The sequence below is a fragment of the Bos javanicus genome, chromosome 6, assembly GCF_032452875.1.
Source record: "Bos javanicus breed banteng chromosome 6, ARS-OSU_banteng_1.0, whole genome shotgun sequence".
Taxonomy (NCBI): domain Eukaryota; kingdom Metazoa; phylum Chordata; class Mammalia; order Artiodactyla; family Bovidae; genus Bos; species Bos javanicus.
In genome coordinates, this window is record NC_083873.1 from 91,281,583 (window position 1) to 91,296,580 (window position 14,998).

The 14,998-nt window shown below is 39.0% G+C and overlaps 1 protein-coding gene across 9 annotated transcripts in view; it reads left to right on the plus strand.

Annotated features, from left to right (window-relative positions):
• ART3 (ADP-ribosyltransferase 3 (inactive)) overlaps positions 1-13,632 on the plus strand; it is a 142,619-nt gene extending 128,987 nt beyond the window's left edge. For 5 of the 9 annotated variants that reach the window (XM_061420539.1, XM_061420544.1, XM_061420546.1 and 2 more), the window contains 7 exons: positions 2,807-2,839; positions 3,768-3,794; positions 4,826-4,855; positions 6,975-7,026; positions 7,623-7,655; positions 8,289-8,321; positions 13,238-13,632. In XM_061420539.1, coding sequence (XP_061276523.1) covers positions 2,807-2,839; positions 3,768-3,794; positions 4,826-4,855; positions 6,975-7,026; positions 7,623-7,655; positions 8,289-8,321; positions 13,238-13,445 — 416 coding nt within the window. In that variant the 3' untranslated portion in view covers positions 13,446-13,632. Of the gene's footprint in view, positions 1-2,806; positions 2,840-3,767; positions 3,795-4,825; positions 4,856-6,974; positions 7,027-7,622; positions 7,656-8,288; positions 8,322-10,055; positions 10,089-11,386; positions 11,417-13,237 lie in introns of those variants that run through there. The other 4 variants (XM_061420541.1, XM_061420547.1, XM_061420548.1 and 1 more) reach the window with 3 other exon arrangements.
• The last annotated feature ends 1,366 nt before the right edge of the window (positions 13,633-14,998 follow it).

A 14,998-nucleotide genomic window follows, 5' to 3' on the forward strand; every position in this document is an offset into this window, starting at 1 on the left:
ATGCCTTTTTTCATTCCATCCGTGGGAATCTTTTTCACCGCTTTGGTTGTGTAAGAGCTCTTCAGACAGCTTCCAGTTGGTTTTCTGTGAGAATTGTTCTATGTGTAGATGTATTTTTGATGCATTCATTGGTATGAGGTGAGCTCCATGTTCTCCAACTCATCGTCTTGATCTCTCCCCCAACCCTGCTACTTCTTTCAGTTCAGTTCAGTTGCTCAGTTGTGTCCCCATTCATGTGTGACCCCATGAATCACAGCACGCCAGGCCTCCTTGTCTATCACCATCTCCTGGAGTTCACTCAAACTCAGGTCCATCGAGTTGGTGATGCCATCCAACCATCTCATCCTCTGTCGTCCCCTTCTCCTCCTGCCCCCAACCCCTCCCAGCATCAGAGTCTTTTCCAGTGAGTCAACTCTTCGCATGAGGTGACCAAAGTACCGGAGTTTCAGCTTTAGCATCATTCCTTCCAAAGAAATCCTTTAGAATGATATGGTTGGATCTCCTTGCAGTCCAAGGGACTCTCAAGAGTGTTCTCCAACACCACAGTTCAAAAGCATCAATTCTTCGGCGCTCAGCCTTCTTCACAGTCCAACTCTCACATCCATACATGACCACAGGAAAAACCATAGACTTGACTAGACGAACCTTTGTTGACAAGGTAATGTCTCTGCTTTTGAATATTCTATCTAGGTTGGTCATAACTTTCCTTCCAAGGAGTAAGCGTCTTTTAATTTCATGGCTGCAGTCACCATCTGCTGTGATTTTCGAGCCCCCAAAAATAAAGTCTGACACTGTTTCCACTGTTTTCCCCATCTATTTCCCATGAAGTGATGGGACCAGATGCCATGATCTTTGTTTTCTGAACGTTGAGCTTTAACCCAAAATAGTTTGATTCCTGCTGCTGAAAACCCTAATGGGAACTTAAACCTAGGCTCAAAACGGGAGGAGAAATGCAGTCTCATATAAATGGATCTGTGTTAAACATTAAGAGATACCTGTCTTCTACTATGGGATTCCCAGGTGGCTCAGTGGTGAAGAATCCACCTGCCAGTGCATGAGATGGGGGTTCGATCCCTGGGTCAGAAAGATCCCCTGGAGAAGAAAATGGCATCCCACTTCAGTATTCTTGCCTGGGAAATCGCATGGACAGAGGAGCCTAGCAGACTACAGTCAGTGGGGTCTCTGACTTAGGTAAACAACAGCAATCTACTAAGGATAAGCTTTCAAATTTTTTTGCCTAACACTTAGAGTGCTTGTTTAAAATGTAGATTTTAATGCAATAAAGTTATCTTTCCCAGAAATTATGTATCAGTAGTCCCGGCTAGAGTCTTAGAATTTACAATTTTAATAAGTGCCTGGGTGATCCTGAGGTGTATGATTGGAAGACTATGTTTTGAGAACGTGAAAGTGTTAGTCACTCAGTCGTGTCTGACTCTGTGACCCCATGAACTGTAGCCTGCCAGGCTCCTCTGTCCATGGGATTCACCAGGCAGAAATACTGGAGTGGACTGCCATTTCCTTCTCCAGGGGATCTTCCCGATACTTTGAGAAACGTGCTCTTAATTTGTGCTACAGAAAAAAGATGAAGGCTTTTAAAATTCCCCAGTGCTTGTCCCCAGGCTGAATCTATCATGTTGGTAGCTTTTTCATCCACAGCTCCCCTCACCCTCACCTTTCCCTCAACTAAAACTTCTGGGTAAGGCTTGCACCCACTCATCACCTGCTGAGACAGCATTTTCTAATAGTCTCTAGAACTTTCAAAAAAATGTCTTGTATAGCCAAACACCAAGGTTGGCCTCAGGGTACCATCCAGATTCTTACAGATTTCCTGGGCCAGTAGAAACTGGACCAAGTCACCTGGATTCTTGTTGAAACTCCATAAATGGAACAGGATCTGAGGGCAGTTGTCAGTGAGCATGTCTCATAATGAAGCCAGGTGTTTCATATCTGCATCTTAGATTGAGAGGTTCATTCTCAGGGAGTTGAAGTTCCAGATGAGGTGTGTGAGCTAACCAGACTAAGAGAAGAAAACAGAAGAGAACATATGACATCTAGACCTTCCTGTGGTGTCTGGGAAGCCCTCCATGACTCATGCTGGCACTAAAACTAAACACCCTTTCATTGAATTTCTTGGCTTAGCCTTTGTTGGGCAAGCTGGCAGATTCCCCTTTATGTCAAGTCTCAGAGGAGTCACTGCAGCACTCATTGGTGATTCTTTCTAGGGCATCACGAGCAAGAGGCTCGCGGGCCTATCCACACGTGCCATTCGATTTCATGTTCCTGCTCTCCAGAAGATGGCGCATTTCCTTACGCGTGGATCAGTGTTCTGGGGCACATCAACTGCGTCTCTCTATGTGAATACAAAGGATGCTGTTCATATATTCCAGGATCTTGAAGCTCTGATTGAGATTCTTTTTCTCCAATGGGTACAAATTGTCATAGTAAAGGGATAGGTTAACTGTTGAGGATATTTAGTATCTGAAGAGAGGGTTAGTTAAACAGATAAATTTTCTGCTAATTTTTTCAGACTAATCAGTGTTATTGTTACCTTTGGATGGGATTCTGGAGGTTATTTGAAGCAATCTCCCAAAAAAGACATAAATGAGGAAACTGAATTCCAGAAAAGATAAGTGTTGTATCTAGATCTACTGCTCTTTAGTGACTATACTATGAAACAAAAATGTAATTTACTTCCCACTAAGTTATAAGTCTCAGAGCTGACAGATTACAGTAGCAACAGACCAATTTGAAGTTTTTAATAGGGTAGATTATGTCTAACTAATAAAACTTTCTCTTTGTGTTTCAGGACTAAAAACTGAAAGTTGTGTTGAGAACATGGGTAAGATATGCTTTAAAGTATTATCTCTGTAATGGGAATTTTGTCAGTGTTATTTCTCCCTGGAATAGGTCAGAGTCACCCCACTATACTGTCACACTGTCAGCCCTTGCTTTCTCAAGGTAGAGTTATGCTGCCTCTCTTACCTTCTCAGGGGGAGGGTGCAGGGATCCACCTTAACCCTACCCCAGCTTTGCCTGTGGCTGTTCTCTCAAACACTGCATTTGCCTTATACATGCCGGGACTCTGCCAGCTCTGACCCTAGTCCATCATTACAGGAACTTAAGGGCTCCTGAAAACCCCTACATGACTGCTATGCACAGAGTAAGACTCATATTCCTATGTTTTGGCATCTTGGGAAGTAATATTTGGGAGACTGAAGAAGGAATGGAGTGAATATAGCTCAGGGGGAAAGACTCAGGGGGACAAAATGGTAACTTGGTCTGCTTTCTCAGAGGAAAATAGGAGAGTATAACAAAAATAATCTTTCTTAGAGGGCCATGGGAAAGAATTGGAAAGGTAAATAGGAATTCTAAGAATGTTCAGGAACATTTGATGATGTTCCTGACATCATCAAATTAGACTCAACAGATTTTAACTGAAGTTGTGAGAAAATGCCTTGGGCTGGTACATACTTTGGATGGATCCTATTTGAAGATTTCTTTGTTTAAAAAGTTTGAAAAATAAGGGTCCATTTCTACCTGTTTTCCTGGCTAGTTTTTCTGTGGATTCTTCTTCACATAATTAAAATGAATCTGTAACCATTTGTTTTCAAGATTGAAATTTTATTTCTCATATTGCCATATTTTGTTTGTATCTTGGATGTAAGCCAACTCAAATCTTTATAATTAATAAGCATGTAAAAATAGACTGAACCTGACATTCACTTCTGAGTATAGTACTATGTAATGAAAGCATGTTTGTATTTTAGACTATTTTCAACCTGTCTACAACCCTGGTAAGTATGCTCTAATTTTTAAAAATAACCTGTACATGGGTGTTTAATAGCTCTTTCCTGTTCAGCAAATTCAGTTCTTAGCTGAAGAAAAGAAGTTCTTTGCACCTATGAAGGAGTAACTTGGCAGATAGGAAGTGGGGAAAAGAATCTATTCTGGGGAAATTTACCTCCCTTCAAATGAGAGGGTGGGCTCTCTGGACATCTGAACAATGTGGGAGTAAGGTTGGTGGGACCCAAAGAGCTAGGCACTCTTGACAGGTCCAAGGTCTCTTAATAGGAGAGCTCTATATTAAGTCGTTGAGGTTAGCCTGTGTGACACCAGACATCCAGATGAAAGTGTAAAAAGTTAATATTTTTGCCTTTCTTAAATAAGCTGGTGTTTGATATCATTTGACTAAAACGTCTGGGTGTAGACGTGCCACTCCCCCCCACCCCCGCCCCCGCCGCCCCCCCCCCCCGCCGCCCCCCCCCCCCCCGCCTGCCCCGCCCCCCGCTGAGTTTCCATATGGTGATATGGCTCAGGTCACTTCTTTGTATCTAAGTTCCTTGATGACATGTTTGGCCCATGTGGCTACAGTGTGAAGAGAGAAAAGTTTCTAGTCTTTGCTTAAGTATGCAGGTTACTTGATGTTTAGAAGGTATTTCCTGTCCTTGTGTGAAGCATTTCATGCATCTGAGGACTTGGTTAGTAACACTTCTTATTGGCTCAGGCAGCCACAAGTTTTACTGGTCTCTTCACAGGGACTTCAGCTACCTCTTCAAGACAGACGTTTTTCTAGCTTGTGGAGATTACTAGAAGACTTGCTATATGTAACAGTTTTTCTTGGTAGAAGGGGCCAGAGGACTGTTCAGCCCTATTAGCCAACTGTGTTTAGTTTGTAGCTGACACTTAAATTTAGTAGCATTAGTTTACTGGATATCAAGTGGATCTTTATGGCCATTTTACTTTAAAGTAGTTGTACTGTAACTATGATAACTCCCAGTTACTTTGGTCTGTTTTTGAAACTGATGAGTTTCTTTTTGTAACTTAGGTGAGGAAAACCAGAAGCTGGAAAACCCTGGTAAGACATTTTCATAAACTCTGGGAGCTTAGATTTGTAGGGCAACTTCCTTAGGGGTGGGAGCAGGTGGGCATAGAATGGTAAGGAAAAGTGGGAAGAGGCAGAACCCACCTGTAGCTTACGAGTTTGATGTATCAGAGGCCCTCCTGAGTTCCAGGCACCCTTCTTAATAAGGATGATACAGCAGCTCTCTCTGTCTCTTAGCTAACAATCCATAGGTCATCCCAGCAGAACAGTTAGAAACATCACATGTGGAACTAGTTCTAGAAAACCTATTATTTTTTGCTTTATACTAGCTGTTACATGGATAGAGGAAGGTGTGATTAATTGTTTCACAAACTCTTGTAACCTAGGGTGTTCATCAGGGGCATAAAAATGACATTTTTTCCTAAATTAAAATGATTATATATATATACACACACACATATTTAAATATATGCCAATATATATATATATGTGTGTATATATGTGTGTGTATATAATTATTTATATATATATGTATAGTTGCTATTAGCTGTATTCATTTGATATTTAGTAAATTCTAAAGTATGACTCATTCCCAAGTTTTTTGGTCTTTTTAAAAATAATATTCTTCAAGGGTGCTGGGACACAAACATGCTCATAAATTACTGATGAGATTATAAATTCAAACTTCTCTGGAGGACAATTCCAATAATTTGTAACACTAGTCTTAAAATGTCCATACGTTTTAACCTAGCTGTAACACTTTTAGATATTTGTCCTAAGGAAATAAACATAAAAGTTTGTGTACAAAATATGTATAGACATGTTTGTACAGTGTTATAGTAGCGAAAATTTATAAATAAACTTAGTATCCAACAGTTGGACATTGTTAAATAAGTTACATTCTTATTATGAAACACTAACCAATTTAAAAATCATGTTTTCAAAAAATATCTGAAGATATGTTACTGTTTTTTAATCACTGATTGTGTCTGATTCTTTGTCAGTCCGTGGACTGCAGCCCACCATTCTCCTCTGTCCATGGGATTTCTCAAGCAAGAATACCTGGAGTGGGTTGTCATTTCTTTTTCCAGGGGATCTTCCCTACCCATGGATAGAACTCATGTCTTCTGCCTTAGCAGGCAGATTCTTTACCACTGTGCCACCAGGGAAGCCCAAAGATAAGAGAAAGTACTTACAATACAGTGACAGTAAAAATCACAGGATAAAAACAAACTCTGCTCAATACTGTGTAATGGCCTTAATGGGAAAATAATCTAAGAAAGAGTGGACATATGTGTATGTATAACAAATTCACTTCACTGTACTTCTGAAACTAATACATTGTAAGTCAGTTATACTCCAATAAAAATTTTAAAAAAGGATAAAAATATCATATGGAATATAATGTCAAATTTATTTTACAGTGTTGAACAAACTTCCATTTATAAGATAAATAAGTACAAGGAATATAATGTACAACATGACTATAGTTAACAGCTGTGTAGTGTATTTGAAAATTGTTAAAAGAGTAGATCCTAAGAGTTCTCATCACAAGGGAAAAAAAATTTCTTTTTTGGTATTTATATGAGATGCTGGATGTTAAACTAAACTTATTGTGGTAATCATGCCACAATATATGTAACTCAGGCCATTATGTTGCACACCTTAAACTTATACAGTGTTTTATGTCAGTTATATCTCAGTAAAGTTGAAAAAGTAATGACAATGTATGTAGCATATACTCATATACATATATTATAGCATATATTTCCTTCTTGTACCAGGAAATGTACCAGTATTAAGAATGAATAGCTCTGATATCTGGGATTATGAGTAATTTTTAATAAATTCCTATATTTTTCTAAATTGTCTATAATTATATTACTTATATAATCAAGAAATTTTATTAAAAAAATAAATCATGACAAGTATAGGTCAGAGTCTAAAAAATATAAATCAATAGAGATATTTCGCTTTATCTAAAAAGTGCCTGGATCACTGGCCATAGTTCTCTCTGTAATTTAGGCACCAGTGTGCTAAATCTCCTTCCTTTTTACTGAAAACTCTAAAAACTTTGGGAATGGGTCATCTCTCACTTGTAAATAGTTATATAAGGTTAATTTTCAAGCTTACTGCATTTATCATTACATAGTTCCTATTCTCATCTTTAGAAATGAAAAGCCAGGAACCCACTGTCTTTCCTGGTAAGTGATCCTTTATTTACTCTCTGAGACTAGCTTCAGGGTTAGAAGGAGATGTGAGGACTCCTAGAACTAAGGACATTACTGGACATGTAGAGTTTGAGGAATAAGTTAAGCAAAAACAGAGGAACTCTAGTTACTGAGAGCTGCTTATGTTCCATGTAATAATGTATTTAGCACTTTTATAATCATCACTTACTACAAACCTGCAAGGTTTTTCTTTTGCATAAATAAGGAAATAAAGGTCAGGGATTTATTAAGCCTGCCCAGTCAGAGAGCTAATAACTGTAATGACAACAGAACTAAACCAAGCAGAGTCTTAGACCCAGTACTGTTTCATTCAAAAACTGGTGTACTCAGATTGCCTTACGAAGATAAGGTTGGCTAGATCATGAAGTCCTTGAAGTCCAGCATCAGGAGTTTAGGCTTTGTCCAGTCTGAGAATGAAGAGCAATTAGAAGGTGTTTTTATTGTTACTGTTCCCCACCCCCACTCCCCCCTTTTTAAGTCTTGGAGATGGGGGCTGGTATACACAAAAGGGAGCATTAACAATGCAAGATAGTTGATTAAAATTAACCAGTATTCATTTCTGTCTTCAGGTATGAAAAGCCAGGAAGCCACCCAGATACCTGGTAAGACAGCTTTATTTACACTCTTGGTCCAAATATGAGAAAGAAGGCTTTCTCCGGGTATTAAAGAGAATATTGTCATGAGACAACTAGTCATTAATATTTCCTTTACAGCCTCCTTCCTGCCTGTCTTTCTACAGAATTTTAGCTGGAGAAGAGAGTAGGAAAGTGCCTTTCCTCCCTAGTGTGGGTGCATTCTTGGAGCAGGACAGTTAGCTCTGTTGGGGGTAGGCAGAAGGCAGGCTGCTGCAACCTGGATGCATGCAGCCCAGCCTTAGATTCCACAGTTAAAGGTATTTAGTAGAAACTTCCGACTTTATGCAAAAGCTGATTGTTAGCTTTAGCTATTAATAAAAGCATCTCGGCATCTAGGATCTGCAGGTAACTAAGCATAGTATTCTCCTGGCATAGAGGCAGACTTAGTGAGGCACCATGACAGAAGGCTTTTCTGAGTCTGGCATAGATTTGCACAGTGAGGGTTCATGTAGCCAGAACTTTGTAAGTAAAAGCCAGAAACTGCAGTGCAGGTGGGCTCTCTGGTGCTTGTATCACTTGAGTTCATGAGACAAGAAGCAGTTTGAAAATTGTACTTATTGGAACAATCTGCAAGTCACTGAAAATTTCTTCCTCATTTAGGAATGAAAATTCCAGAATCTTTTTCACTACCTGGTAAGTAATGTTAGGCATGCTGGAGAGGAGACTGCCAGTCTGGGAAGTATAGATATATTTGTCACCATTACATATGCAGGGAGGCTAAGTACTTTGCGCAAGATCACATGAGTGGAAGATCTAGGTTCTTATAACCAAATTGTTGTTCACTTGCTAAGTCATGTCCTACTCTTCGTGGCCCTGTGAACTACAGTATGCCAGGCTGCTCTGTCACTATTTCCTGGAGTTTGCTCAAACTCACGGCCATCAAGTTGGTGATGCTGTCACCCCCTCCTCCTCCTGCCCTTAATCTTTCCCAGCATCAGGGTCTTTTCCAGTGAGTTGGCTCTGTATCAGGTGGCCAAAGTATTGGAGCTTCAGCATCAGTCCTTCCAAGTTCCGGGTTGATTTCCTTTTGGATTGACTGGTTTGATTTCCTTGCAGTCCATGGGAGTTTCAAGTGGGTAGCCATTCCCTTCTCCAGGGAATCTTTCTGGCCCAGGGATCGAACCCCAGTCTCCTGCATTACAGGCAGATTCTTTACTGTCTGAGCCACTAGGAAAGCTGCTATGACCAAGAACCAGTTTCTTAAAATTTATGGCTCCTCAAGTGTTTTTCCAGTATATTTATCATGCATATTTAACCTACCTTTAAGATATAACTATGAAAACAAGTATTTTAAAAAGTGTGAGGCTATTGCTGAATGCAAGGCTTGTGAGGGGCCTTGAGTTTCTATGGCCGGAGAAACTGAACAGTGTGACTCCCGTCAAGTCAAAAGGACCTCAGAACTTATGCTAATAGGGGAGGAAAAAAAATTAAAAGGCCCTCAAACTTAATTTTTATCTCTGAGACAAGGAGAAGACAAGGAGAAGGTTAAAAAAAAAAAAAAGACATGATCTACTATTTTACCAGAGAGCTATGGACAGTAATAAAACTGCTCTATGCCTAAGAATTGTCATCTTTCAAATGTGGCTAACACACATATGTTGCCTTATGGAGATACCTGTAAGGCCTATGAAAACACAAAATCTCAGGGTGCAAGCCCCTATCCAGTGCTTATAAATACTTCCTTTTGAATTCATAAGGTGTTTTGAAAATAATTTTTGGTAGGTTTTGTTATTATGGAATGATAATCTGTTAAGGAAATAGATTTCTGGCATCTGCTAAATGGCATCCATCCACACAGCACTGAGCTTTGCTTAACATTGCTGCCTTTGGGTACTGCGTGCTGTGGGCAGGAACCAGCCATTCACAGTTCACTGTGACCAAGAGAGAGAGGTTCCAGCAACACTTGTATATTCACCCAGATTTGAATGATTGAACTTACTTGGCCACAACTTTGGAAGTGAACCTCTAGTGACCTTGATGGCACACTTTGTCTACATCTCTTCAGCTCGCTGGACCCGAGTGTACATAGTACTCTCATTGGCACCGTACTAGGCACACTGGGTTTTGAAAGGCAGTTGCTTAGCAAGGTATGGGGGGTGCACATGGTCTGTATAGACAGACCCAACTTCATGAAGTCTCTCCTCTGCCATTTTCCTCTTGGTAACTTTGTATAAGTTATTTCACTTTTCTGGACCTCTACTTCTGCATCTGTAAAACAAGGAAAGCTTCTGTCTTGCAGAACTAAAGTCCTAATTTAGGATTAAAGTCCTAATGAGATAAAGCCCTGACAAAACAAATGGTGGGTTAAAATAGTAAATGGTAGTTGCCTTTACTATTATCTGAATAATAAATCTTTTTCTCATTTAGGAATAAAAATGTTACAACCGGATGAAAAACCTGGTAAATTCTTTTCAGAAAATTCTTTTATGTATGTAGGGGTGGAGGCACCATGGAGTCTGAGTCCTTTACTGTAATCGCTCACTGAGCTCCATATTAAGGGGTCTGGACACTTGGGCTGTATAGCTTGACATCCAGTCTGCAAGCCACAGGGGAGGGCTGAGGACTCCTTTCAGTGTGAGCAGCGGACTGCTCTTAGGGCTCCCTGGGTCAGGCAGAGACAAAGGCAGTTGACCTGAAGCTGGGACAGTTGACCTCCAGCTGCGCCTGTCTATTCCAGAAGGGGCAGGTTTCTCCAGGTGAGCAGGCTACTGAGGGAATCTGTAGTCACAGGAATGGCAGCATCAAGGAGGGGTGTGTGAGCCCTGCACAGCGTGGGACATGCTTTCTGCACTCCTTACTGCACGCTCCATGTCCTCCAGCAATAAGCCGCTCAGTTTTGCTGGGACTGTTTTGTATGTATTGTGCCCTTTCTTAGAAAACTGTTATAGTGCAGGCTTTTTTAAAGGTGATGTCAAAACATTTACACAGAATCTCATATAATCCAATGAGAGAAGTACTGTTACCATTTCAGAGATGAAAACATGGAATATAGGGAAGTTAAGGAACCTGTAAAAGGCTAGAACGAGACAATCAAGACCCAAACTTATCAAGTTTTGTTCATTTTCTGTTGCATGACACTTGTCTACCAGCCGGATGTAGTTACAGAAAATACACCTCTAATCTGGGCTTCTAGAATTGGCATTTGGCTTCAGAGCCATCAAAATATGGAAATATTGCAATATTTTAATTTTAACACACTTGGAGTTGGAATAGCATAGTAATTAAGAGCAGAGGCTTTGAAAGCAGGTATTGCTCCCACTGATTACCAAGCATAAAAGTTGTGATTTTATGCAACTTTTGGGGAAATCTGTATTAATATGGATAACTCTACTACCTAGTAGGGCTGTAAGAAGTAAAAGTGTTAATGTACATTAAGTATGTGGTCAATGTGTGACACAGTAAGCATTCAGTAAATGGTAGGTGCTGTAGTTGCACTTGGGAATCTGAGGTTAATATGTAAAAAAGACTTCTCTATAAACAAAATGTTAACTTTTTAAAATGGAAACACACATACATTGTAAAAAAAATTTCAAAGCATGCAAATAAGTAAACTTAGACCCTCCCCCCAATACTTGTAAGTCTAATATCCTGACCTTCAGTCTCACACCCAGAGATAACCAAGTTTGCTTAATCATTTAATGAGATTTTTTTCTCTTTGGTGTACATTGCAATTAACTGAACATCTGTTTCTATTTTAGAAGACAAAAGCCAAGATATCAAACAGCCTAGTAAGAAATATTTCTTTTCCTTAGTTGATAATGTCTGTTTCTGCAATATACAAAAACTGAGAAAGTTTTTTTAAAAAAAAGACATCAATCTCAAGTTTAAAGCATCCTAACAGAATATAATGTCACATCCAAATACTTGTATGTGCGAATGGTGGGGGCAACTTGATTTTGTTTCTTAAGCAGTGATTTTCAACTGTATATAGAGACTACTTTTTCAGGCAATGGTTCTCAACTCTATCAACCCAATTCTTTTAGAACAAATATTTTATAAAGGTATTCTGAAATAAAATTCTTAGTTAAGACCCACTTGCACCCATAAAAAAATCAAGTAATGTCCTAATGATATAACAAAATTATAAACATTTCAGTATGTAAATAAATGCCTACATTATTCTACATAATGAAGTAGTCAGATGATTCTATTTAATTACACAAATAAATTTGGATTTAAGAGAAACCTGGAAGCTATTCTATATAAGAAAAATGAAAGTGGAGAAATACTGTGGGCTTATTAGGTAGAAACTAATTAGATACTAAACTAATAATCTAAACTTATTATATAGAAACTAATGTTTATTAAAACTATCCAAATATATTTTGCCTATATGTAAAACAGGTTCTGGATATAAATACATTTTTAATTTACATATATGTCTACCAGTGCATTTGAAATTTATGGGGAAGTGGGTCAGTTTTTCATTGTGCAAGACTGTCCACAGCATGGTACTGGTCTTCTACTTCTATACCCCACTGCTGTGATAATCAAAAAATATCCTGACAAGTTTGCAAACTGCCTCTTAGTAGGCCCTTGAGAACCCCTTGAGAATCACTGCTCTCTAGTAGCAAACTAATGCAGGAGTGCATCCGCCTGTCCATTTGCCCGTAACTGCATGTTTATGATTATGGCAAGCAAATACATTTATGATTTGAAGGTTTTATAATATTGCCATGGTTTCACTTATGAAATGTGAATGGTGAGCCCATCTGGGTCTTTCCAGTCAGTCTTCCCTGGTAGTCTAAACCAGAACACAGTCAAAAGTCAGACATCTACATTAAGGGCAGTGTGAATCACACCATCCTGGATGGCTGGACTCTACTGAACCTCTCTCTGCTAGTTCAGATGGAAGGGAAGTGGTTTTCTCCAGAGTAGTGTTTTGTTTTGTTTTTTTTTAACTTTACAATATTGTATTAGTTTTGCCAAATATCGAAATGAATCCGCCACAGGTATACCTGTGTTCCCCATCCTGAACCCTCCTCCCTCCTCCCTCCCCATACCCTCCCTCTAGGTCGTCCCAGTGCACCAGCCCCAAACATCCAGTATCGTGCATCGTTTTATGTATAAAGGGAAAATTTTTTTCTTTTTTTTTTTTAAATCAGCTTGCAGGGCTTAGTGTTTTAAAAAATGCAGCTATATTCCATTGTATACTGGTAGAATATACATATGAAATATACCATTGTACTCAAAATAGATAAGACACAGCATTAAACTTTATCTTTTATATACAGAAAATGAAAATTTTCAATTGCCAAGAAATTCTAGTGAACTTGAACAATGAGAAATTACTTTTGTCTACTTAAATACTAAAAAGGCTGTGGAAACCTGGATAAAACCTAGATCAACACACCTTGATGATACATATGAAAATATAGCCCCCAGCCTGTAATGAACTGTGTTTATTTTAAAGTTGTCCTGGTTCGAAGTACTTGATATATGTTTCTAATCTAACTTGTCTGTTCGTATATTCAGGAAATATGCTGTCAGTAGATGAAATGTGATACTCAGAATGACATGTGTCAGTGACTGTGTGTTCTCATTAACAGCTCCAGCTCCAGCAGTTCCAGTTCCAGGTCCCAAAAGCCATCCCTCTGCATCTTCTGGCAAAATGCTCCTTCCCCAGTGTGGGACATTCATCATTTTAATCAGTATTTCTGCTATAAATCTTGGTCGCTCTGTAGTCTGATACATTCTTTACTTGTACTTTACATTGTACTTGAAATACAACTACAGGCATCCCACAGAAATCATTGAAGGGAATGATGTATTTTTCACTTGTTGGTCAACATTCAGTTGATAAAACGTGAATTTGTTATTCACTTAGCAAATCTGGTAGTAAACCCAGATATCATAGAATTTGTTTTTCACTTATTTCTATATTAATTTTATGATTGTAAAAAAAACTGTATACTTTTAATTCAATAAAAGACCTTTAATTTCAGTAGAATTGCCAGATACTGAAAGGCTGTTGCTAAACCACGAAAAGATGCCAGGATTCTTGGCCTCCGGAGGAGAAGAATTCAATCCGGGGCCAGAGACAAGGCTTGATTGCTCAGAGCTTTTGTGTAATAAAGTTTTATTAAAGTTAAAGGAGATAGAGAAAGCTTCTGACATAGGCATCAGAAGGGGGCAGAAAGAGTACCTGCTTGCTAGTGTTAGCAATGGAGATATATACTCTCCAGTGAATCAAAAGAATGTCTAGAGGTTGTAAAGACCTCACCAGACCTACTCCCATAATTTACATTTTAAGATAACAGGATTAGCCAGAAGGTTTAATCCAGAGACTGTCCTCAGGCAGGATACATTATTGTTATATAATCCTAAAGAATGTAGAGGGGAAAAAAGTTTGTCCTTTCTTCCTTCTTGAGAATTCCAGACCCCTCTCTCCTTGGGGACCCCTAGGCTTCTTATCAACCTGCCTAGGAAATGACTCTCAATACTAAAATATCAATAATGCTAGTGGTTAACATGAATTTAATTCCTGAATTAAAATTTTAAAGGTGTTTTACTCATCTTTAAAGGATCAGACTTTGACTTCAAATAGTATATTCTTTCAGTCTCTTCATTTTCCTTCTATATAGGAACACTTTGTATTTTTACAAACACAAGAGTTTACTAAGTATTACACATACACAGTCCCTAACTTGAACCTCATATTAACCTAGGAAGGCAGACAGTACTAAATGAGTATGTGGGCTCAGTAAGAAAGGAGAATGAGGGAAGTACAGTAAGGTGCTCTTTTCCCCAAGAAAAAGAGTGGTTGAATGGTAACTGATTTAGGCATGGGCTTTGATAAGTGACACTTGTTTACACTGCCAACGTTTCAAAAAGAACTTAGGCCATTTTCAGAGATACAGAAAAACTTCCTGAAGTCTAAACTAGGTGTTAAGGGTTCAGTGTGCTTTAATTCTACCATTTACCTCTCTTCATGTTGAGAATTTTGAGTGAACTATCCACAAGAACCATTATGCAGTTCACAGAACGTGTATAAATTGTGCTAGAGAGCACAACTTAGTCCTGAGGCCAAAGTTAGTCTGATTTACATCCAAATCTAGAACTTGGTTATCATTTGCTTGGAGCACAAGTCAGGTACACACCAGGGCTGCTTATCTATCTAACCAGCTGCATGAACAAGGCCTGTAGCCTGCCTTACACATGCAGTCACCAGCAGAATTGAAACTTAGGAAGCTAACTGGACCTGTCTTTAAAAGGCAGACCCTGAGCCCTGTTTAGGGCTTGTGAAATTAGAAATTAAGAATATGACAGCACAAAAAATTAAAGGCTAGAGAGGTGAGCATGGTTAGCCA